Source organism: Poromitra crassiceps (assembly GCF_964638095.1).
Source record: "Poromitra crassiceps genome assembly, chromosome: 10".
NCBI lineage: Eukaryota > Metazoa > Chordata > Actinopteri > Beryciformes > Melamphaidae > Poromitra > Poromitra crassiceps.
In genome coordinates, this window is record NC_139631.1 from 34,080,243 (window position 1) to 34,104,242 (window position 24,000).

Consider the following 24,000-nt stretch of genomic DNA (forward strand, 5'->3'; position numbering starts at 1 on the left):
GTAATTATCTCAACTATCATCACTCCTATAATAATGATAATCAATTGTTCCTGGTAGCTTTGACAGGGATAATGAAAAGTGTGTTAGCCTTCTTGAACTGCAAGAGTGGCTATGGGGATCTCTTAAATCATCTGTGGAAACGGTCAGAACAGAAGCCCACTCGCTCCTATACACACTTGCACACATTTCTACTACAGTACATCTACTCTACGGTGCCTGAGAAAGATCAAGGTCATACCACTTCTCCCTCCTCAGTCGCCCTTATCAGCTCTGACAGACTGATGTGTTTACCAGCTTGTTGCATAGAACAGAACGCAGCCCCTCAAATGCTCATTTAGGAAAATCTGGCAACCCACGATTATGTGTAATCAGAATGTCGGCATCTATATGACTATGGGCCACTAGTGTGCAGCTTGTGTGCTAAATAGCCGGTACATCATGCTGTGTGCTCATCTTGTTTATTGTTGTTATGTCTTGAGTCGATTGATTGATGCCGGATACTTTGTTGGCCAGACAAACTCTGTATTTTGTGTAACGTCGCACTTGGCTGTTGTCCTGTGTGTATGTATGTATGTTTTTATGGCTGCAGTGTGGGCGTATAAGCCCAAGACAAATTTCCCATGCGTGGGACAATAAAGTTAATCTTAATCTTAATCTTAATCTTAATCTTTGACATTCTGTATGTGACTTTTCCCCAATATACCAGTCTAACAGTTGGATACACATTATGGTTTTCATCATCTTAATTATGCTTCTACAGTATGCGCAGCGTAAAATGTGTTTTAGACTAATAGAAATAGTGCAAGTCGATGCCTATGTATGAATTTCTTTCCAAAGCCTTTGCCTTTCGGTTAAGGCAGAAGGAGACTATGTTAAAGAATCTAAATAGATAGTTTTGATCTGTTTATATAAGAAGCGATATTGAGTATGAAGTCATCAAATATAGTATAATCTATGCCAAGTGCTGCGTCACACATTGATCGTCTCTAGGTTGTTTTCCTGTTTTGCTTCAGGGTTAGATCTATTGATCCTTCCATGTAGATCCTCTAACTCACTCGCCACTTTCTTCTTCATGTGCTCTATCAGGCGTGCAGGTCCTCTTTAGCACTCTGCACGACGGAAAACAACTGTGAGGATGGCATGGCAACCACAATGACCACAACCCACCAGGTTTCAAGCAATGTCCATTTTTAAAGGCCGATATACAGATTGTTTTTAGACTGAAGTCACTGAGACAATTATTTTGTGCCAATATATGTTTCAATTCTTAGTATTCAGTGTTCCACGTAGAATTTTCTTCTTGTCAGGATTGTCAGATTGTCTCCTTGGAGACAATACTGCCTTTAAATGAAGAATTCATCAAATCAAATAAAAACATAATAAATAAAACATGCAAAGAAAAGTGAGTTTCACAAACGGTTGTCCAGGAAGGAGCCTTCATCTTATCGGCATTGGACAACGTGACCGGCCAACAGCCAATATTTAATAAAAGCCCAATATTAGCCTGATATGTCGGCCTAGAAACGATGATTCAGAACAGATACACTGATTTACGCTCGGAGAGCAAAATAAGGCCAAGAGTGAATACATGCGTCTGTTTGTGCTCTGAGCAATAGATGAGCGAATGGAAAACGTACAATAGAAAATGCACAAATGCCCCTGGGGTGTCTCTGAGTCGTATCTTGTAAGAGCTCGTCTGTCACAGCGGGGGGGGGGAGGGTGTATAGACAAAAGAGTTAGAAGAGAAAGGATGCTTCAAATTGGCATGTGTTCCGTTCTGGGATCATCCAGCACTCCGCACTAGAACTCCCCGGAAGCCGAGCCGGAGTACCCTGTGCCCTGTGGGGCAGTTTTCCTTACAGCGCTTTGAGTAAACACTTGATTTGGAATTGCCCAGTGCAGATGGAGAAATAACGCGCAGAGGGCGATCATGGCCGTTTTCAATGTAATCTGTGTGAATCGATTTTCGCCGCATTTCTGAGGCAAAGATCCATCTTGTGTTGTGTAGTAACTGTCTGGGTGCTTGTTTATTGGAGCAGTGTTGCCTGCCTGCCTGCCTGCCTGCCTGCCTGCCTGCGTGTTGCTTGCACACCTGTACCATGTCAGCTGATTGAGAGTTTGAGCCCTCCGACACCACGCCGGGGTTCTCCAAAGCAGCTGGCAGATTAGGGAGCAGCTCTTGGCAGATCTCGTAGCAGTTGATCTCAGTTCTACATGCTAAATGGGGTGTGGGCGATGAAACTGTACACAAACGATGATGATCCTCCTGTGGCTCTGGCAGTCGATGATGATGATGATGTTTTTCATGAACATCTCAGCTGCTGGCTGGACGTTCAGCGGACAAGCCGGCAGATGGTTCGTTAGAAAAAATGAACAGGTTGGACATGTTTAGCATTTTGTCTGTATTTTTGTTGTACCCATTGGGCCAGATGACCGGACAACTCGACGATGCGGTAGTAGTACATCTTTCATCAGGAGGACCCAATAGGACAAGTGCCTTCAAGGAACAGGAAGTGAGCCCGAGTGGTAGTAGCGAGTTGTTGGTAAACTCACTCCCCAGTATAACCAGTATAGCCAGTTAACCAGCTCCACCAAGAGGGCTAGTTCTAGCATGTGCGCTTTGGAAGTGCGAGAGCGTGGGTTAGAATACCGCCTTCACCGCTGGGCAAGCCCTTAATATGGGTTGCACACACACACACACACACACACACACACACACACACACACACACACACACACACAAATGCGTGCACTGGCGCCGCACACCCTGCATTACGCACATCCTCTCCATCCCAATTTAGAAGCGCACCGAGGTGAAAATCATGTCCTCACCCTCTTTAAGAAAGCCCCGTCTTCCCGCGTGCGGAGTGCATCGTGCGCCATCTGTCACTATTTGTTGGCCGTCCACGTGACTGAGAGCAGCAGCAGGGTGTGACGCAGCAGCAGCGGTGCCCCATGCCAGGAAGAGCCAGAACGTAGAGGCAGTCACAGCGCGCTCGCCGGAGTCGCCGCTCTGCATCCAGTGACAGTGTAACTCAGCCGTAAAAGGAGCCTGGCCAGTGCGTACGTACGTGCACAGCACATAGAGTATGACACGTATGACTCAAGACAGAGGTCAAGAGGTCAACGCAGCAGAAGGATGCCCAGCGTGTGTCTCTGTGAGTTGCTTCATCAGCCACATTCCCATCACGTCATATTGGAGCCTTTCCCAGCCTACGACTCTATTTTACTGGACCTGCCTTTTTGGTCAACAAATCCAGGCAGGATTTCGGAGGATTACCGTCCGCGTAATTCTTCGTCATCAGGTGCTTAATCTGCTCAGTATTTACAGTCGTTTAAAGCACCACCCCCAACCCCCCCTTCCCCCACACACACACACACACACTCGCCAGTGTGGTGCTTTAAATCGCCCCTTTAACCGCTGCTTGGTTAGGGATTATGATTACAAAAGGATTGCCCAATGCCCATGCGAGAGAGAGAGAGAGAGAGAGAGAGAGAGAGAGAGAGAGAGAGAGAGAGAGAGAGAGAGAGAGAGAGAGAGAGAGAGAGAGAGAGAGAGAGAGAGAGGTACTGTATGGGGGCGAGTGTGTGCTTGACAGATACAAACAGCCTGCGATCATTTACATTTTTATTAATTTAAATAAATCCAGGTGCTTATAACTTTGGAAAGTTTCAGCCATAAATTGCATTGCCCAGATCAGGAGAATGTGCATCCATGATGGCGAAATCGATTTCATTAATAACTCATAAACCACTCTATAGTGTTCAAATGTGGGTTATGTTTGATATTCGATCAGTAAAACCTGGGGGAAATGGCAACATACTGTACTTTACAGTATGATAGAAGCGTTTATTTTGGAAGATGTTTGTTACACACAAATTGCAACACAATGTACTGTATGAATGTGTCTCGTAAGTGTCTTGTTGGCACCTAAAGTGAATAATACTGGGGGGGGGGGGGGGGGGGGGGGCGAATCGAATTAAATGACGTCATATCAAATCAAATCAAAATCAGTCCATCAGGGCGATTAAAATATCCACCGAAAGCCCGAAACTCAAAACTACGTCCAATCCAAGAAGCAAAAAACCACTGTATAAAATGGCCAACCACTGCAGTAACAACAAAATATGGATAATTTCTCAGCCTGAGATGCGACACGCCTTCGCTAACAGACAGCAATCAAGACAGTAAATAAGCAGACCTTCATTAGCACCTCCAATACTGCCGGGAGAACATTAGCCAAATCACTACGACATTCAAAGGTTCCTTCCCCCATCAGCCTCCTTCATCAGACTAATCATCCATCCGGTGGCCGCGTCTTCATCTCCTCCCCCAATCACCTCTCACACGTCGCGCGGTCATGTCGGAGCACCCTGTCTGCCGTTTAACATTATTAGCATTATGCCGGGGGGTGGGGGGGGTGAAGAAGATAGACAGCAACGGCTCCTGCCTGCTCGTCGACAGCCCAATCTCTGCCTCTGATTATCTTCTCGTTACAATCAGACGGAAAGCCACGTGAAGAAGAGCAGAATGTGTAATTATGCTCAAATCTCCCATGACTAAAACAGACCATAATAAGCAGGGCCACAACTGTGTGCTGGCGTCTAATCACTCCGTTTATTTAGCCATTAGTTCTGCAGTCTCATCTGACTTTCTGTGGAGATATTTGGGATGTGGAGGTGGTTGTGGGTTAGTAGTATACACCTGATTTTACACCAACACTCGTAAGGAACTAACTGTTCATGAATCAAAATATGACTATTATTGTCTACAACTTATGACTTAATCAGCTAAACTCTTAAATCGCCCTCATTTCATAACTGCAGAGAATACACTCCTAGTTGCGGCTGACTGTATAAGTTTTGTTGTTCTTGTTCTTGCGTTGATGTTTGGATGGATATTATTTTCGATATCTAACCTCTCTAAGCCCTGGTTTATATCAGGGGTAGGACACATTCAAGGAGAGCTTTCAGCAACTGTTCAACTGACCATGCATCGCCTACAGCCGCACCTGCCACGCAAGAGATAGAAAATATAATAATTCCCCAAAATGGCAGGACAGCTGAAGCATGTAAATAACTACATTTCAGAGTGAACATGGCTAACCAAGCATGCATGAGTCTTCCTCACTATTATATGATGAGCATTAACTGTGTGCTACATGAGTCTTCCTCACTATTATATGATGAGCGTTAACTGTGTGCTACATGAGTCTTATGCACTATTCTATGATGGAAGCGTTAACTGTGTGCTACATGAGTCTTCCTCACTATTCTATGATGAGCGTTAACTGTGTGCTACATGAGTCTTCCTCACTATTCTATGATGGAAGCGTTAACTGTGTGCTACATGAGTCTTCCTCACTATTCTATGATGAGCGTTAACTGTGTGCTACATGACTACATGAGTCTTCCTCACTATTCTATGATGGAAGCGTTAACTGTGTGCTACATGAGTCTTCCTCACTATTCTATGATGAGCATTAACTGTGTGCTACTGCTACATGAGTCTTCTGCACTATTCTATGATGAGCGTTAACTGTGTGCTACATGAGTCTTCCTCACTATTCTATGATGAGCGTTAACTGTGTGCTACGTGAGTCTTCCTCACTATTCTATGATGAGCGTTAACTGTGTGCTACAAACCCCCTTTGAAAGTTGTCGCGCAGCAACATGAAAGGCAGCCCGGGCACAAGAGGAGAAAACTAAGACTTTCTTCTTTCATTCTCCTCACAGCACAGAGACGACGGCCTGCCAGCCGCTCAAGCCTGATGAGAGGAAAGTGGAGGACGCGGGCGCGAGGCCGGGCGCCGCGGACAAACATGGCTGCATCAAAGCAAGAGGACGCAAACACAACAGCCATCGCAGGGTCAGGAGGTGAGTGACTCTACGCCGCTTGTTGCCGGTGTTCTGTCGATTTTTGCTACCCGTCGAGAACTGCTACTTTGTGATTCTGCGCGTGCGCAAAGCCGATTTTCCAAGTTTCATCGCCACGCCCATAATTTCTTGAAACCCTTCAGTCCACGCTGTTGTTAACAGTGAGTAACATCCTCAACATAATATTGATTAAAAATTGATAAATTGAGGGGTCTAAGTAGGCTGACATTCATCCTACAGTGGCAGTGAGTTGATTAGTAGTCAACATGAATGCATTAAGTGACGGGAGCATTATTTGATAGGATGTTACTGGACTATCAAATTATGCTACCCCTGAAATATTGATTTAAAATTGATAAAATGGGATGTTGAGTATTTGATCCATCAAAATACACTACCCATGACATAAATTTCATTACACTTTTTGACATTATACAAGAAAGAGAAGAAAACACTTACTTTACGGCTTTAGACCCTATCGGTTGCAAGCAGGAAGACGTCAACCTCCATTGAAGTTGTCGCATAGCAGATTATAGGGAGAAGCTTTTTTTTCCCATCAAGTTTTCTATATTTTTTGTTGTTGTTGTACATGTTGTTTTTGGTAGATTTGTGATTAAGTTGCTGATGATAAAGCCTTTCAACAATGCAGCAGAGCTCCTGTAGAGGCTTGATTATCACCTGGAAAACAAGAATAATCGCTGTAAACAGCCTTATCAGGTCGGGCACAGCAGCATAGAACATGAAAGATTGTGTGAAGAATTCCACACTGTGTCAGTGGGTTCTTCTCATGAACACCGCGAGCAAAGAGTCTTTCTTCACACGTCGTGAACAGACTCCTCCCCCCCCTTATTATTCTGAGGTGGGAAAAATCAATTGAGGCAGATTTTGCGTTATTATCCGGACACCTTCAAAGCCTTGGGAATGGCACAGCATGGCACAGAATGGCACAGCATGCTGATATGTAAACGCCAGTGAAACCACATTGGAAATCTTCGAGGGGATCATAAGCATGAATCGTTTCTGTTTGGATGAACTTTGCCCAGCGGCTGCTTCTCTTTGTTTTTGATTTATTTATTTATTTTACAGTGGAGTAAACACTAAACAGGCACACAGGCCTCTGATCATTGTTATCTCAGTTTCAGACATCTGATAGAAACAGCCTGATGGTGAACAAGATGCATTTCTCATCCACAAAACAGCTTTCTCTTTGACGTGACGAATACGCCGGCTCACTTTGCACATACATTGGTAGCTCCAAACGTTAAGCGAGATATTGCTGGAGCCGAAGCAAGACATGGAATACATGTTGGAATACATGCAGGCTCTTGAGCTAGGAAGGTGGAGGCTGGGGGTGGTGGAGGCACAGCAATTGTCCGCAGCAACGGTGTGAATCAGCATGGGTGGAGCAAAGGTCAGAGTAGAGTTCTCAGTTTCAATTTATGCTAATTTATGCTAATTGGTCGGGCCGGGTCGGGCTTGGGGTCGCGTCAGGTTTGGATTTTCAGGCCCGTTGAGAACTCTAGATCAGATTGAGAGGAGGCCGTGTTTAAACGGACCGCCTTATTGTCAGAATGGCTGTGATTGGTGAATGGACAATGATCCAATAGCAGCGTATCACATCCATGTCTCAAATGAACTAATGCGAGGCTTCATTTTTATGCTATTCAAACGCAAAAAGTACAAGCGCTACTCTTCAGGAAACTGGAATGCCTTCGACAGCGTTGTTCTCATCATATCAGATCCCTTTTTACACTAGTGTTTTTGCACAATCACCAGTCACACTGTGGCTGGTAATCAACTGCTCTCTACTCCCCCCTGTCTTCCATTCCCTCTCCACCTCCTCATCAAAACATACTGTTTCGGCCAGCAAAAAAGCCCCTGCTTGCCTTATTGCTCTTCTTCTCCATGGCCATGCAGTGTGAGAGGTGTTAATGAGTGACAGAGCTTTCTCATTACCAGCAGAGGGTGCTTCGGCCCGCTCTGTCTAATCAGCCCTAATGCATTTCGGTTGCTAATGCTCCCAAAACTGCCGACTACGCCAACCAAAGCCATTTGTTATAGTGAGACAGTCTTCCGCATCCAATGAAACAGGCACACGGTCTCCAGAGCCGTGTGGTCGCATATATCAAGGAGGCGCTGCAGTTTGTCAGTGTCTGCACTGGTTCTGATCACACCTACAGTGCCTGGATGAGCTGCTGTTTGCAGTAGTGTCAATGATAGGCTGTTTTCAGAGGATTCTGCGACACAGAGGTACACTTCCTTGATAAACGGCATAAGATTACTCTCCAATAAACATGAGAAAGGACAGCTATTTTTTTTTATGTATTTTACCCTGGCCGGCCAAATTATGCTCAGAAAATATTGATATGATATTGGTAACATTGAGTTATTCAAGAAAACAAGTTTATCTGATATCTACAGTATTTTATTCTCAACAATACAATAGAATACAATACTGAAATGCAGCCATTCTCTTACGGTTAGCCTACTATTTCTTAGAAGTTGGCTGCTGATTTGCCCATTTGTCATCATTAAGGAGGAGAAACTTCAGGTTCATTTGATTTCCAAATGTGTTGGTTGATTGATATAATGGCGTGTCTGCAGTCTCTGCACTGTATGTACCCGTATGTGTGTGTGTGTGTGTGTGTGTGTGTGCGCGCGTGCGCGCGTGCAGCCGTCCACGTGTGTGACTGAGTGAGCACGCCGGTTCAGGTTCAATGAATAAGTGCTCCGCGTCTCCATGCCAGCTCACTCCTCAGACGTTTTACCGCTCTGTCATTAACGGTGTAAGTGCCCCTTAATGGCCGACTCAACCTAATCCTGCCCATGTCATTTAATCTCCGACATACAGTCTTTTTTCATTTTCCCAATAATGCTCATTTTCCACCTCATTATTGAAGTCAAGGTGAGGCTGATGCTCAAATGAATTTCGGTTTGGAAAAAACACCTTGCATTATCTTTCTCTCTCTCCTGTCTCTCCTGTTTCTACATCACCATGTCTTCCCTCACACACTCCCTCCCTTCCCCTCCTTCCTCTTCAGTCTATCTCTGGCAGAAAGAGCTATTTAACCAGCCTGTGGTGCTTCAAAGGCCTTCATCGCCTTTTCCACATCACTCATTTTCACAGGCCAAATGAAGTGGACCTCAGAGCAGCATTCATTCTGCCCAACAGATACCATCCAACCACAGTGTCTTTTTCTACACTGACAAATCTGCACAAGGTGGAATGGAATGTATGAGCGAGTAGAATTCGTAGCTCGCAGGCTAGAATGTGTGTGCGTGTGTGTGTGTGTGTGTGTGTGTGTGTGTGCCTGCGTGCCTGTGCATGTGTGCGTGTGCATGCAAGTGTCTGCATGTAACCTATAAGATTTGCAGTTGTGTTACTGTATCTGCCGGTAACTACAGCTGGCACCGTCAAGGAGGTTCATTTGTAGATTGTAGCTAAATAATGTCTAAATATAATAAATATAGAATATAATAGAAAAAAGAGGCACCTGAAAAAGACTGCTGTACTGTATAGATCCATTCAGTTATGTTATAAGTAAAAGATAAGATCAGGTAGATTTGGTGCGGATGAAGGTGGGAAAGAAACCTTCATGCAGCACCACCTGGAATGAATGACAGAAGTAACCTCTGTGCTCCGTGTCTGTGTTTGTGCTTGCAGCCCCTCCTACGATGAGGACCTCTCCCCTCGGCCCACACACAAGGGGAAGAAGAGGAAGAGAAAGTCCGAGCGGAAGAGGAAGAGGAAAAGGTGAGTTGATGGAATGGGCCGGCCCTGCAGTCAGCTCTATTGTTGTTGGACATGTTCCTCGTGCTACCCCAACAAATTGGAAGAAAGGGAGAGACGTGCAGAGAGAGAGAGAAGATAGAAAGGGGTGTGTGTGTGTGTGTGTGTGTGTGTGTGTGTGTGTGTGTGTGTGTGTGTGTGTGTGTGTGTGCAGTATGTGTCTCCATAAGGCAATGCTTGCTTCTCTCTGGTGCTCATGTTTATTTGTTCTCCCGCCACCGTAGGTCTCCATCCCATAGTCTGTCGCCACCAAGGAAGAAGAAAAAGAAGAAGAAGAAGAGTTCCAAGAAAAGCAAGCGGCATAGGTATGTCCTGCTTATACAGCAATACTGAGGCTATTAACTCATTGAGTGCCAAGGACGAGTATGTTCGTCAAGTCAAATACTAACGTAGAGTGCCAGGGACGAGTATGTTCGTCAATTGCGTTTTTTGACGGTGGGACGTGGATCAAAGCCTCTTACATCTCCGATAAAAATATGGGAGCTATTGAATGTGTATAACCTATTTTACAGACCCATTAGGTGGTGACAGTGCTCTCCAGATTAGAGAAAGGTCAGGAAAACAGCAGGAAAAAGCCCCGTGATGAAAGAGAAACCGCTCATGCTGCAGCCAGAGCCATATAGATTGCTCTGGCTGGAGTTAACGTTGGCTGCGAACAGCAGTCAATCCGTGCCCACAACTGAGCCTCTCTGTCTCTGCTGTATAGTTTCTCCACACGATTAGCTGCCAGAAAAGCAGCACCCGACGCCGAAGGGCCAAACCATTCTCAGCAGTCCGGTTTGGCTTTTCTGAAATGAAATGCTTAATTTCACAAAAGGCTGAATAACTCAGCTACTAATTTGAAACGCCTGTTTTTGCTTAAAACAACCTATCTTCTCCGGCTCATAACTAAAGAACGGAAAATGGTATCAATAAACTTTTTTTTGCTGATGATACAATAGACTCTCCTCGTTTTTTGTGCGTGTTCGGTGTTTACATACGCTCTGAAACTCTGGCACTGGGAGCGTCCGTTCTCCAAAAGTGGCTGGCACTCAATGAGTTAATAGCTGCCAAGTCATACCCTCCATACCACTTCTGGAATAACATTTATTTTTAGGTGATACATTTATTTTTAGGTGACCTAGTCCTTTTTTTTCCTCTATTCCAGGTACACCTCCAAAAAGTCAAAACACAGGTATGTACAAGTTTATTGCAAGATTAAAGTAAATTATTATAATATTAAATGCAGTTATATGCCATTCCAGTTTGTCTTGTGGTTGTGTGCATAATATGGAATTTCTAAATGGAGCACAGCATGCATCTCTCTCATGAACACATGAAGGTGTCGCTGATTTCATTGAATCAGCTGATTGATGCATTTCCACCTGGAAAACGCAGACGCCTTTTATGTAGCAACAAATGATGCAGGCTTTGCCTTACGCTTACATCCCTGTTCTCTTTCATCCCATCAGCTCTTCACGTTTAAAACATAAGAGGAAGGCTGAGCGCAAGCACAAGAAAAGGTTAGTTGTGACTGGGTGCAACAGAGCCATGGTATGTAGATGCTGCACATCGTGTTTAACGCCCCCACATGGTTCCCCATGGTATGCCAGTCAGCGCTTTGATAACTACCCATTGCTGCAAAAAAGAAAAAGAAAGACAGAAAATCCCCCCAAAAGACTCCCAGATCAGTATAGGGACGCGATCAGTGTCGACACGAACGTGCTGCTTTTATGTTTTGAGCAAAGCGTGAAAGAACCCTTGTAAAGAGGAAAAACAGATTGAAAGCACGAAGCACAAAGAGAAAAGGGAGGGCTGAAAGAGAGAAAGAGAAACCAATTTCATGCTGTGATCTTGCAATATTTGATCATTGGTCTTAGGTAGGCTGAGCTGGCCGCGCCGTTCCTATAAGCACAGAGCCAAGTTCAGATGCTGCGACTTCAACACAGACTGCTGCCGTTGTCTCACAGGCCCCCTTTACACCTAGCATTAGAATGCATTTTGGGTGATTGGATTGCAATCGGATATAGTGCTTGACCACATGAAAGTATAAATGTGTAAATGCACCAAAGACACACTGAGGATGGATTGTGATCCGATCTGCCAAACCCCCTCCGGAGGTGGTCAGGGACGCATTGTGACCGTATTGAACACAAGTGTAAATGCAAATGCATTGCCATCCACATACAGAAATACTGTTCCAAACCAGTGAGGCTTCTGCTCCTGCTTCAAAAAGCAAGTCAAAGTCCATACAATAGGACGGTTAGCTTTTTCTTTTTTTTGACCCACACAAATACGAGGAGGACGTGGCGTTCGGTTGTTTATGGACACAGCGATCGGATCTCAATCGAATCCCAATCGGATCCCAATGTGGACACTGGAGACATAGTAATACCAGGTGTAAATGTAATCAGGCTAAATCATAATACAATCTGGATACGAGACGCATTTTAATGCAAGCTGTAAACGGGGTCGTAGTATACCTCTCCTCACTCTCCTGTCTGATCGCTTCGCCTATTTCACGCCTTCGCTGTTCCTTTGCACTGGTGCCTCCTCTGATGTCTTCTCTCATTTTTCAAACATGTTTCGTACATCTGATCTGTGATCTGAATCATATCAGGTGATCTGAATCCTGCAATCTGATCTGTGTCAATCCATTTGAAGACAGTACGGAAATGCAGATAGAAGATGCTACGAGGCAGAGACGCAACATTTGAATTAGATAATTCTTCAGGATTATAGTCTTAGTAATAGATTATACACTACCAGTCAAAGGTCTGGACACACCTTCTTGACGTTTTTTCATCATCTTAAAGCCATTTTGATCTGGGCTTTTGCTTAAATGGTTGAAATGTGTTTCTTTTAGACAAACATAAATAGTCAAGTTGAGGCTACTTTAAAGAATCAAATATAGTTTTGATTTGTTGAACTCTTTTTTTTTTGGGTCACTGCATAATTCCATTTGTTATTTCATAGTTTTGATGTGCAAATTTTGACCGGTAGTGTATATTTATACTGATATTAAACAGCACAACTTAAATGAGGGAACAGTGGCTGGAAAGAAAGAAATAGATATTATATTTGGTCACATTATTTGCCACATTTCTCTCACTAATGAGGTTCTTATCCACTCGTGTCTCTTGTCCTTTGCTCTACTCATCATCGCCTCCCTCAGCTCACGGAATTACTCGCGGCGGCGGCGGCGCTATCGGAGGTCAGAGTCGGACAGTTCTTCCTGGGATTCTTACACAGAGAGCAGGTAGGACAAGAGTGTGCACCCCCCACCCCCCCCACCCCACCCCACCCCAATCTGCTTCCACCACATCACCACCACACATCTCAGTTTATCTTATCTGCCCAAGGTGTCTGCTGAGTCCTGGTCACACCACAGCGATGACTGATAGGGCAGAGGTGACTTCCAGATCTCAGGCATGACCATCTCTTATCACAGCCTCGCAGGAAATGCCTCAAAATTCACTCCACAGATCGATGTGTGCACTCAATTATAACAACATATTGCCAGATCAGGGTCTTTGTGAAAATATGAAAGATTGTAGTTTGATGGATTTTGTGGATTACATTTAAGGATGGGATGATGGTTTCTCAGGCTAACTGGCTACTGCATTTTATATGATGTAAACCTTAATTAACTTTATTAATCACTGAATAATAATAATTGTTCACGATCAATATTCTGCATTGGCTGCAGGATTGCAGGGATGACAGAAACAGCTCAATTAGTGAACCTTGCCATAATGAGATTGATATTCTCTAGGTGGAATTCACTTCAGCAGTTCTTTGAACTTGAATTGCTCATTTATTCATTTATCATTCATCCATGCCATGTTGGCAACCCAAAATGAGGCCCGGTTTTCAAGCTGAAGGCATCTGAAAGCAGAGATGGTTATTTTTTAAATCTGTCTGGACCGCTCAGAGATATGCTCAGCTTTACAGCACATTCCTCTGAAGAAGGGCTATCTGAGAAGTTCTCGTGTGAAGTGACAGTTGATACAAAAATAATACTCATTTGCAACAGTACTGATACCAAACGTGAAAATCAAACATACTACTTTTACTTTCTGATTTTCCCATTGGTGTGTATGTGTTGCTTCAACAAGCTAAAGGTGTTCTGATAACTAGAGCAGAGGATATCTGCTGTGTGAGTGCAATTCTTTTAACGAGTTTCAGTGGGCCTAGATGATGGATAAGCATGCGTCTGTCCATCCATCTTTGCTTATTTGTATGCCTCTTGATGTGTCGTCATCCACCCACCCACCCCCCATCACCCCCATGGTATCGAAAGTGGTACGGAGTATTGATATTTTCCTGCGTATTGGTGTTGAAGTTAGAAGTTCTAGTATCGTGACAACCCCCAACACCCATGATGTATGATGTCCATTTGGCTGTCAAATCATGTTCAGAGCTCTGTTATGGTTAAGAGACCAGACTCAGAGCAAGCTCAGTAGCACCAGCCTTGTTTCCCTGTCTGCTGGCTGTGTTTGAGTCACTTTGTCGAGGTTCTGCCAAGGCGCAGCGCTGTAGGCGTAAGTCTGTGAGCAGCTGAGGCTTGATCCCTCATCGGCTGATCTTCACAGCTGCTTCCTCCCAATCCAGGCCCACTCAAGACTCGTCACGCCGCAGTTTTTCAATGTTTCCAAAATAGGACACTATTCATACGATTCATTTCTCAAGGGAGCCAAAAACCACAAGCTGCTAGAAGAAAAGACGGATGAGTTAAGTTCAAATGTGCAAGGCTAGCTGCTTCACTGACATCAAATATGCATGCAGTGCTGCTATTGGTTTTGTGCTCTGAAATCCATTGCGCGGCATCTATTGTAATGATGCTGTGTTATTCAAACTAAATGCAGAATTTTCCCGCAGAAAATCTGTGGCACAGCAAGCAGTCAGAGAGCTGGCAGGCCTAGGAGAGGACAACAGAGCCGTGCTGGACCAAAGGGATCTGGACTGGAGACCTGCGCCCAAATCAGTGTGTAAAACAGCTCCAAAATATCGCTCCATCCTCTCCACCGCCACCGTAAGTACTCCTTGGGACTCTAACGATGGTACCAGTGGTTTAGTTTGATTTCTCAGTTATGGCCATGTAAAATATAGTACCCCGAGTGTCGAGTGGGAAAAGGGAATTGGGTGTGGGAAATGATTCTAATCAAAGAAGAAAATGTAATGTTTATCAGCTAGACCACGATCGATCTTGAAACTTTCATAAAACCAAGATACAATAGTTTTGTAAAATTATAAAGAAAAACATTTCACCAGTTCTTGCGCAATTTAATACATTTTACATGGCCTGACTTAGTTTCTGATCTTGTTTTATGAACTAATTATTTTGCTATAATGTCATCAGTTCTTGTTTTTCTGTTTTAATAACTAACACCATCAAGTAAGTACAAACTTGGCAGAAACGGCTCCACGCAAAATTGCTATTGTTGGCCGAATGGTAACAATTTTGAGTATTTCTGTGTGTGTGTTTTTTTCTTTTGTCAAGAACTACTGCAGCAGAGATCATTGACACCATATTGACACCTGTAGATTCTCTAAGTAAATGGCATATATATATATATATATATATATATATATATATATATTGCAAATTTCATTTCAGTTCATCACCAATTAAGCTGTTTGAAATCAGACAATCAAAGGAAAAATCAACCCCAAATCAACTGAAGACGTATGTGTGAAGATAGGAGCCCAAGATCACAAGCTCTCAGAATAATTATGTTAGGAATCACTTTGCCGATTTACAAGAAGCTTTATATCATTACAAAATCAGTAGTAGGCTATTATGCAAATTAACAATGTTTAACTTCCCTCCATCTTGCCTGGACCGAGATCTCTCTGTTCATTCACAGAACTTCCTGGTCATTTAGTCCAGGGAGTTCTGTGATAGTGATAGTGATAATAATGATAGTAATAGTGATAGTGATAGTGATGTCGATACTGACAGTGATAGTGATGGTGATGGCGACAGTAATAGTGGCAGCATGGCAAAACTGCTCTAAATGACATCATAACGACATCATTTGGAACAGGAAGTTCTGAATGAACGGGGAGCTCTCGGTCCATGCATGCAAGATGGAGGGAAGTTAAACATTGTTCATTTGCATATATACCGCCGATTTTGTAATGATACAAAGCTGGTTGAAAATCAGCAAAGTAGCCCTTTAACCTCTTGAAGCAAAACCATGGGAAGAAATCCATGCAGCACACATCCTTACAGAGCTCCGTTTCCTTCATTTACTTCCACGGTAGGTTACCTGTGGTTAAAACGCTGTCAACAATTCACTGAGTGAGTCTTAATCTGCTGTGCACATATCTTTTTCTTTAATCCTTTATTTTGTCTGTACCCTGTAAGCACTTTGCAATTTCCCGCTAGGATGGATTTTACCAAGAGACAAAAAACAACAACACATAATATAGATGAACGCTTTGCAATTTGACCTTGCTCGTAGCTCCTGTAGGGAATTGGGAATTACACATCTGCTTTATTATACTGGTTCAGGTAGGAAGAGTAGCTATATATATATATATATATATATATATATATATATATATATATATATATATACACACACACACGCACACACACACAAACACACACACACATTGAGGCCATTTACACCTGGCGCTAACATGCGTTTTCTGTGATCAGATTGCTATCAGATTGTGTTTTATCACTTGAAATGCCAGGTGTAAACATCCCCAAAACACATTGAAGAAGGATTGCAATCTGATCGGCCAAACCACCTCCGGAGGTGGTCAGGGATGCATTGTGTACGTACACACAGCAACTTTATGCGGATTGAGAGGACAACCATTTCTGCCATCAGATTGCAATCAGATTGCAATCTGATGCCAGAAAACGCATGTTAATGCCAGGTGTAAATGGAATCAGGTTAATGTGGTCAAGTACAATCTGATTGCAATCTGATGGCAGAAAACGCATGTTAACGCCAGGTGTAAATGGCCTCATTATATATATATTTTACTTTTTTTTTTTTACTGAAATGAAACATTAAAAAAAAGTGTTTGTCTTTGAACTTTTGTTTTGTTGTTTGTAATTTGGGTGGATTTTCCCTAAAGAAAAAGTTTTGTTCTCTCACAGAGTCCTATAAATGCAGTTATGTCCATTAACGCATTGTCTCATGCTCATTGGGGCATTAAATACATTTAATTTCTCTCCAGCAATCATTATATTATGCTAATTGTGTACGCGGACGTTTTTAATCACACACTACAGGGTTTTGATTGAAATTCACTAAATTAATCCATATATATTGAAGCATGCCTGGCATTCAACATGAAAGTACTTTGCAGTCGGTTGCTGAGAGGGAATATTACCCATAATTATTGGTTCTTAAAGAATCCACTGAAGATTTTTGTATTTAGTTATAGACTTATTTGGTAAATTAAAGCAAGTCGTTTGCAACAGGAATACAGACTGAAATTTACTTCATATTTATCAGATTTTGTGGAGACATATGGATCTTTGTTGAGAAAAGGTCAAAGAAAGCCCACAACTACTTACTGTACCAAAAACACCGATAGACACAAAATGTTTCTTTGAGGGGAGCCTTGTCGTAACATCTCAGGATGAAATTGAGCAAATGTCTGTGTTCAGAATCTTTTCTAAGTGAAAGCTTTTGCTCCAGTGTGCACAGGTGGCGTTGGCCATGCGAGTAGTTAAATGATGGTGGAAGCTCTTTCAGATTTGTTTCAATCTCCCTCAGGGTTGGTCTGTTTTGTGCCGACTGTGTGCTAACTAGATGATGGAAACCCAGGACAGAGTGTCTCCTAATCAAGTAAAGAGAGATCGTAATGTCAATTAAGTCAAATTCATGACTAAAGTACACAAACATGATGTAACAAAAAGTCAGTATCTCAAATTCTATTCCATCTGTGGACTTCTGCAGAGAAAAAACAAATCGTATACTCTCTCTCAATCTGGTGTGCGATATAAGTACTCGTGAAAGAGCACACATTTAGTATTCGGTATTAGTATTTTTTGGGACATTTTACCCCACAAGAAAGTCAAAAAGAAGCAGCATTAAAGAAAGAAAAAGGAAGAGGCCGGTATAAGCTGGTCTAACTGATTTCAGTCTAACTGGCTGGTCTAACTGATATAAGTCTAACTGGCTGGTCTAACTGATTTAAGTCTAACGCTGGTCTAACTGATATACAGTAAGTCTAACTGGCTGGTCTAACTGATATAAGTCTAACTGGCTCTGGATTTGAAGAGAGGGCTGATATAAGTCTAACTGGCTAGTCTAACTGATATAAGTCTAACTGGCTGGTCTAACTGATATAAGTCTAACTGGCTGGTCTAACTGATATAAGTCTAACTGGCTGGTCTAACTGATATAAGTCTAACTGGCTGGTCTAACTGATATAAGTCTAACTGGCTGGTCTAACTGATATAAGTCTAACTGGCTGGTCTAACTGATAACTGGCTGCTCTAACTGATACAAGTCTAGCTGGTCTAACTGATATAAGTCTAACTGGCTCTGGGTTTGAAGAGAGGGTTATTGTTTTTTTTCTTGCCATTTACGATTCTAATGATGCACTTATGTTGCCCGCTCTTCCCTTTTTCTTACACCTTACCTACTTAAGGAGGAAATCTTGATTGGTAAGTCGATGCTATCCGCAGATTTAGGGCTTTACAATAGGTCGATTCAGACTAATTATTGACTTCTTCCAGGGGGAAAAAGAGCACAATCATCTGTCCTATTCTGAGGGCTTTATTAGTTAGACTGATGGGATCTCTCTTTGTCTGCAATCCTTTTCATTTCTACATAATACCCATTTTTGTGATGTTTGTCCAATGTTCTTTAAAAGAGGCTTTTTCAACGGGGGTTATTGTTTTCTCGTTTTCTTCTCACTCGAGTTAGAGCCGGTAGATCTTTCCACACATAGTTTCTCTTTCTTTTCCACTCTTCTGTTATTCCTTTCATATAATTGTTTTAGTTTAGACTCAATTTTACCGATTTTTTCTCTCTAGTGGTTTCTTTGACTTTAGTTCAGTTGAAACATTTCTTTTGAGGTTATCCGCATGCTTCAAATTTGCATGTCTTTTATCTTTCAAAGTTTTCTGTCCCAAGGAGAAAAAAAAACTATACTCTTCACTGTGTTTTCAAGGGGGAAAATATGTGCCTTTGTACTAGAGTATTCACAGTGCATCAAGCAGGTAGCAGGTTTCATGTACTGTCTCAAAACATGCCTGGATTCAAAGCTGTGCTCCGTTTGTCTGTTTGCAGATCTTGTCGTCAAAACCTGGAGAGCAGCTCATGCATGGAAAAGGCACTCACCGTCGCACTTTGTCCGGTCAGCCCGACGGTCCGCATGATTACGATTCTGGGAATGACACGTCTTCGCCACCGTCGAGCAAAACCGGTGTTTCTCGGGCGAGTGTCGCTGAAGACAAGAGAAGCCACTGTCAAGGTCTGGCCTCCCCAGAGAAGCAGAAGTTTACGTACAGAGACAATGCCTCTGATTCAGGGAACTCTGTGACCAGCTATGCTTCCTTGTGCAAACCTCACGTGGAGGACGGCTTGTCTGCCGCCCTTTTCCGTGGGAAGAGGTAATGCTGCGTTCATAATCAATAGTCCATCTGAATTATTGCTCATCAGGGAGATTATTAGCAGTTTATCTTCTGATACCTGCGGAAACTGACAAACTTGTTATTTGTTATCTTGTAATCCAGATTTATCCAGATTTTTTTTGGAGTGAAATCACCTTACTGCAATGCCAGATAATTTTACCGCTTTCAATTAGTTAAATTTTTTATTTTTATTTTTCAGGAAAATGTACAGCAACTTGTAGTTACTTGATAAAAGTGAAATTGTCTTGGAGAAAGTTTCTTGTTTGAATATTTTAACATTCTTTTAGGATGAATTCTTATACGAAGTTTGGCACGTATCAAGTGAAATGTATTGAAACCAGCAATATTACCTGCCAATGCAGTGAGAGAATTTGACAGAAAGATGTCCTGAAATAAGCTTGATAGATCACGATAGATCTCTCTCTCCGCCTTAAATGTAATTCATCTTATGAATGAGAAAAGAGCGAGAGCGTTTCATAAGTACATCCTCGGATATCGATGTGGCTTCTACTCAAAGTAAAAAAAGTAAAAGAAATATCTTTGCCTCTGCAGCGAGCCGATAACCTCGGCGTGTCGAGTCGAGGTTGCGAGACCTCAAAAGACTTCCGTCTGTCTGCGGAGGACGCGCCGCTCTTCCCGAAGGCGGCGGAAAGCGCGGCGGCGGCGTTCCCGGAGCAGGAGCACGAGTCGTTCCTCCGGGAGCTCCAGGCACTCCGGACGCCACTCTCGAAGCCCATCGCTGTCATCTTGCAGGTCGGTTCACTGCGTTTCTATTGTACTTCACTGACTCATCTAATACCCGTGTGGCACCGGTGCTTTGCTTGATTTGAGAGGGTAATGGTCATTTTCTCACTGTCAGCTCGTACTACTCACGCTCGCCAACTTATTCACCTGATGTGAGGCGACGAGGCAGCGTGGCCAGCGCCAGCTCCAGAGGAAGCTACTCGAGATACAGTCCTGACAGGTGAAATAATATGACATCTTCTGCCAAAATATGACTCCTCGTTGACTGAGAACTATTGGATATTTACATTGTTGGTTGTTGGTTCCTTTGTAGAGTACGAGACAGGAAGAGAACACATAGCTCCAGAGAGAGGGATACGAAGCACAAGAATGGCAGGAAGAGACATCGACGCAAGTCCTACTCTCCTATGAAGAAACGGAGGAGAGACTCGCCGAGCCATCTGGAAGCACGGCGGATCACAAGGTAGAGATATGTTTTGCAGCTTGTTGACTTAAAAGCGTTCTGAGCAGGATGTCCCCCTTTTGAAATACAGAGAAGAGAAAAGTACACCCATTCTTTACTTAAGTAGAAGTACAGTTGTGTAAAAGTAGAAACACAAAAAAAAACGATTTGCCAGTTTCACGCCAATTCCCCGATTGTTCTCTCCACAGTGCCAGGAAACGACCCATTCCTTACTTCCGACCCAGTCCTTCATCCAGCAGTCGCTCCACCAGCGTGTCGTCCTGGAGCAGCCTCTTCACACGCAGCCGCAGCCGCAGTTCGCTTCGCAGCACCAGCCGCAGCCGCAGTCGCAGCCGCAGCCGTAGCCGCAGCTACTCCTACAGGAGCTACAGCCGGAGTTCGTCCTGGCACTCCATCTTCGGGACTCGCAGTCGGAGCCGGAGTCGCAGTTCTGTGATACTGAACAAACGCAGCAAAACCCGGCATTAGCTTCCCCCCCTCCGCAGGACTTTAAGGGACTGCAGCACCATTCATGTTTCCTGTTGAGACCCCAGGACAGTGGATGTTGGAGCAATCGGCTGTGTGTTTGTCTTTGCATCGGCTTGACGCTTGAGTGGGCATAGTATCCCAGCAGGGGTGGATCCATGTCTTACACTGAGTTGTTCACTCTGCCAGCAGAGACCACTGGAGACTGTCTGTGTGAAAGTCTTGTTTGAATGTCTTTTTGTTTGTCTTTTGTTCTTGTACTGCATCCTCTTGCATCAGCACTCACACAACAGCCTGAGACTGTTCATCTCTGAGATAGTATCTACAATAGAAACCACAAATGCATAAGGAAAGCTATTACCATATTTGGTCAACTGATACCGCTGTCCCATATTTTTTATGTCCCTGCAGTTCGCATTAACTTATTATTTTCAAGGAATACTTTCCAAAATTGTTGAACCGCTTTGTATTTTATTTATTTAAAATTGTTTCTAACTTATTTGACATAAAATGGTGCATCAATGCCTAATGAGGGTTTGAAAAAAACGATAAATTCTCAAACTCTTCAAATGATTTCCTTCTCATCAACTTTCTTGCAATGTGTTGTGCCGCGAGTATTTAGGTACCATTTCAATTGATCCATTTGTTTCCTCATGGCTTCAGAGGGACTGTTATCAGGATTAAGGAACGGTTTATTGCTCTGATCTCTTCACAAGGTAGAGCACAAACGTGCTTCCTTTGAAAAATGGAAGGAGTAGGTTGGCCTGACGGCAAGCAAACTGCCTGTCAGCTCAAATGCCAAATTAATTTATCCTCTGATCAAGTGGAAAACAATTGAAATGTCAGTCGTTGTAATACAACAGAAAGCGATCAAAACATTGTGCAGGGACTGAGAGAGTGATTTCGGGTGGAAAAATCTTCACAATGTCTGAGGAAATATTCTCCTTGGCAGCTCCCAGTGAACAAATCGTGTTTAGAATTTGCCATACTTTTAATGGACATTTCTAATCTTCAGTTCTTAAGTTGTTATCTTGTGGGGTTTTTTTTATACATCAATTTCCCTTGAATTCTGTTTATTTGATTGATTTGATGGTAAAATGGAAGGCAGACCACATTATATTGAAAGGATGTTCAAATGGATTTGCAAAAGGTTATATTTGATTTCATTTCAAGAACAGATGAAACTTATAAATAGCACTGATTCTCAATTTGCTTGAAATATGTTTTCTTGTTATAATACTGGAACCAAACACATCTCATCTGTTTTGTGCTTGTGCTGGGCTCACACAGAAGGTCACGTATTGAAATGCACAGAGCCATGAGCCATACATATTTATTTCTTATTTAATATTGATCCGTTTGTTTTCCCTCTCAGTGGTTGGTCAGTCTTTCTATGCAACGTTTTGTCACCTTATTCAAACGCACACTTCAGAAGAAGAAGACATTGAAAAGAAAACGCAACAAAAAACGAATGGAGTCTGGAGTCTATGTCATAGACTGTGCTCCATAGTTGATTGCTCTATTGCTGACAAAAATGTGTTATTGTAAGTCGCTTTGGATAAAAGCGTCTGCCAAATGACGTAATGTAATGGAGAAGAGATCCACCCGGTTTGACATTTGTTGTTGTGGATTATTTCAGCGGTTGTTTTGACTCCAGAGTTTGAATCTGCAAGGTTTGAGACTGGCTTTCCATATAATTGAAAGAGTTATTTTTCTCTATTTTTTTTCTCCCAAATCCATCATCCTGTCTGTGGAACTGCTCCAGGCATGAAGGACTGCTCTCTATGCACTCAATACTCTGAGCTCATTTCCCTGAATGTCAAGTAAATTGGCCAAATGAGGGGAATACAATGATGTTGGAATGGGAAGGGAAATGGCTGAAAAAGTAATAGGTAGAGGTTGACTATTTGTTGACTTTGTGCCAGCAGAAGATTTGCATTGCAATGACGATAAACCTTCTGTGTCCCTCTCCCCGTCTCACAGTGTAAAGTTTACATTACTTCTTGTGCAAATTAATTTCGAAAATGTAATTACTGTGGTGTAAATATGCATCTGCTGCACTGTATAAATTATACAAAGGCTGTGATTATTTAATTTACTGATCGTGATGGCTAGCTGGTTGTTTTGGTGTTGTTATATAGGTTGATGGTTTGTTAGGATGGTGTTGCCTCTGCTCACCACACTGAATAAGCGCAGAGGGAGGAAAAGGAGATGATGCCAGCAATAAGCTGGCATCAATGGACTCCATGTTCTTTCTGCTTAAGATCACCTCCGATCATGTCTTTTTTTTTAATTATCAAATCTCAATAACAATGTCATAGCAATAGTGATCCAGTGGTGTTAATGAGGCATTTGATCTCGTTTTCCATATGAATGTGCATATTGCAAAAGGCATACCTTTCTTTTTTCCCCTTCACACTGTCACATTTTATGGTGTCAGTGTGAACTTGTCTGACATTGTAATAGGGTGTCACCTGGAAAAGGAATTGTCCCCGCCATAACCCCATGAAATCAAGTCTCCCGTTCACTGCGTGTCCTGAATAAGCTCCTATATATAAAATCATGTTCTGAATAAACCAGTGTTGCGATCTTGTTTTATGTGCCTGTGCTTGTGGGAAGCATCGAAGTCACTTGAAAAGACTGTGACTTACCGGTAAAGGAGCAGCTGCTGCATCAGCAGTAAATCAATAGCCTACAGTTACACCATCTTCACAAACTTGAGGTATTAGCCGTTTGTTTTATCTGTACCGTGACATCAGTTTAACCTGAAGCGCCTGAGTTACTTTCTATTCTAGTTAATGAGTCACCGAGGGGAGGCAGCCTCAACAGGAATATAACTGCCTGTATGAGTGACTGACGTCTGGTTGGAGACTTAATTTGGTCAAAGGGAGGAGGGTCTCTGGTCAGCTGTTGCCCCTGCACTGCAAAAAAAAAGTCTTCCATAACAAGCCATTTAATCTTCATTGAGTCACCAGTAATGGTTTATCATCATTAATAAATGGTTTGATAGTTAGTTAAACTTTAGTTAATAGTTATTTTACTGTTAAGTTAACAAATAATGAAATG

At 42.8% G+C, this 24,000-nt stretch overlaps 1 protein-coding gene across 1 annotated transcript in view; it reads left to right on the forward strand.

Annotated features, from left to right (window-relative positions):
• srrm4 (serine/arginine repetitive matrix 4) overlaps nucleotides 1–20,937 on the forward strand; it is a gene marked incomplete at both ends in the record, with an annotated part of 34,498 nt that extends 13,561 nt beyond the window's left edge. Inside the window, 12 exons of the mRNA XM_083645402.1 lie at nucleotides 5,737–5,877; nucleotides 9,542–9,631; nucleotides 9,892–9,972; nucleotides 10,815–10,841; nucleotides 11,119–11,169; nucleotides 12,822–12,905; nucleotides 14,528–14,681; nucleotides 18,919–19,241; nucleotides 19,815–20,015; nucleotides 20,122–20,226; nucleotides 20,320–20,469; nucleotides 20,658–20,937. Coding sequence (XP_083501528.1) covers nucleotides 5,737–5,877; nucleotides 9,542–9,631; nucleotides 9,892–9,972; nucleotides 10,815–10,841; nucleotides 11,119–11,169; nucleotides 12,822–12,905; nucleotides 14,528–14,681; nucleotides 18,919–19,241; nucleotides 19,815–20,015; nucleotides 20,122–20,226; nucleotides 20,320–20,469; nucleotides 20,658–20,937 — 1,687 coding nt within the window. The remainder of the gene's footprint in view (nucleotides 1–5,736; nucleotides 5,878–9,541; nucleotides 9,632–9,891; nucleotides 9,973–10,814; nucleotides 10,842–11,118; nucleotides 11,170–12,821; nucleotides 12,906–14,527; nucleotides 14,682–18,918; nucleotides 19,242–19,814; nucleotides 20,016–20,121; nucleotides 20,227–20,319; nucleotides 20,470–20,657) is intronic.
• Nucleotides 20,938–24,000: the final 3,063 nt, after the last annotated feature.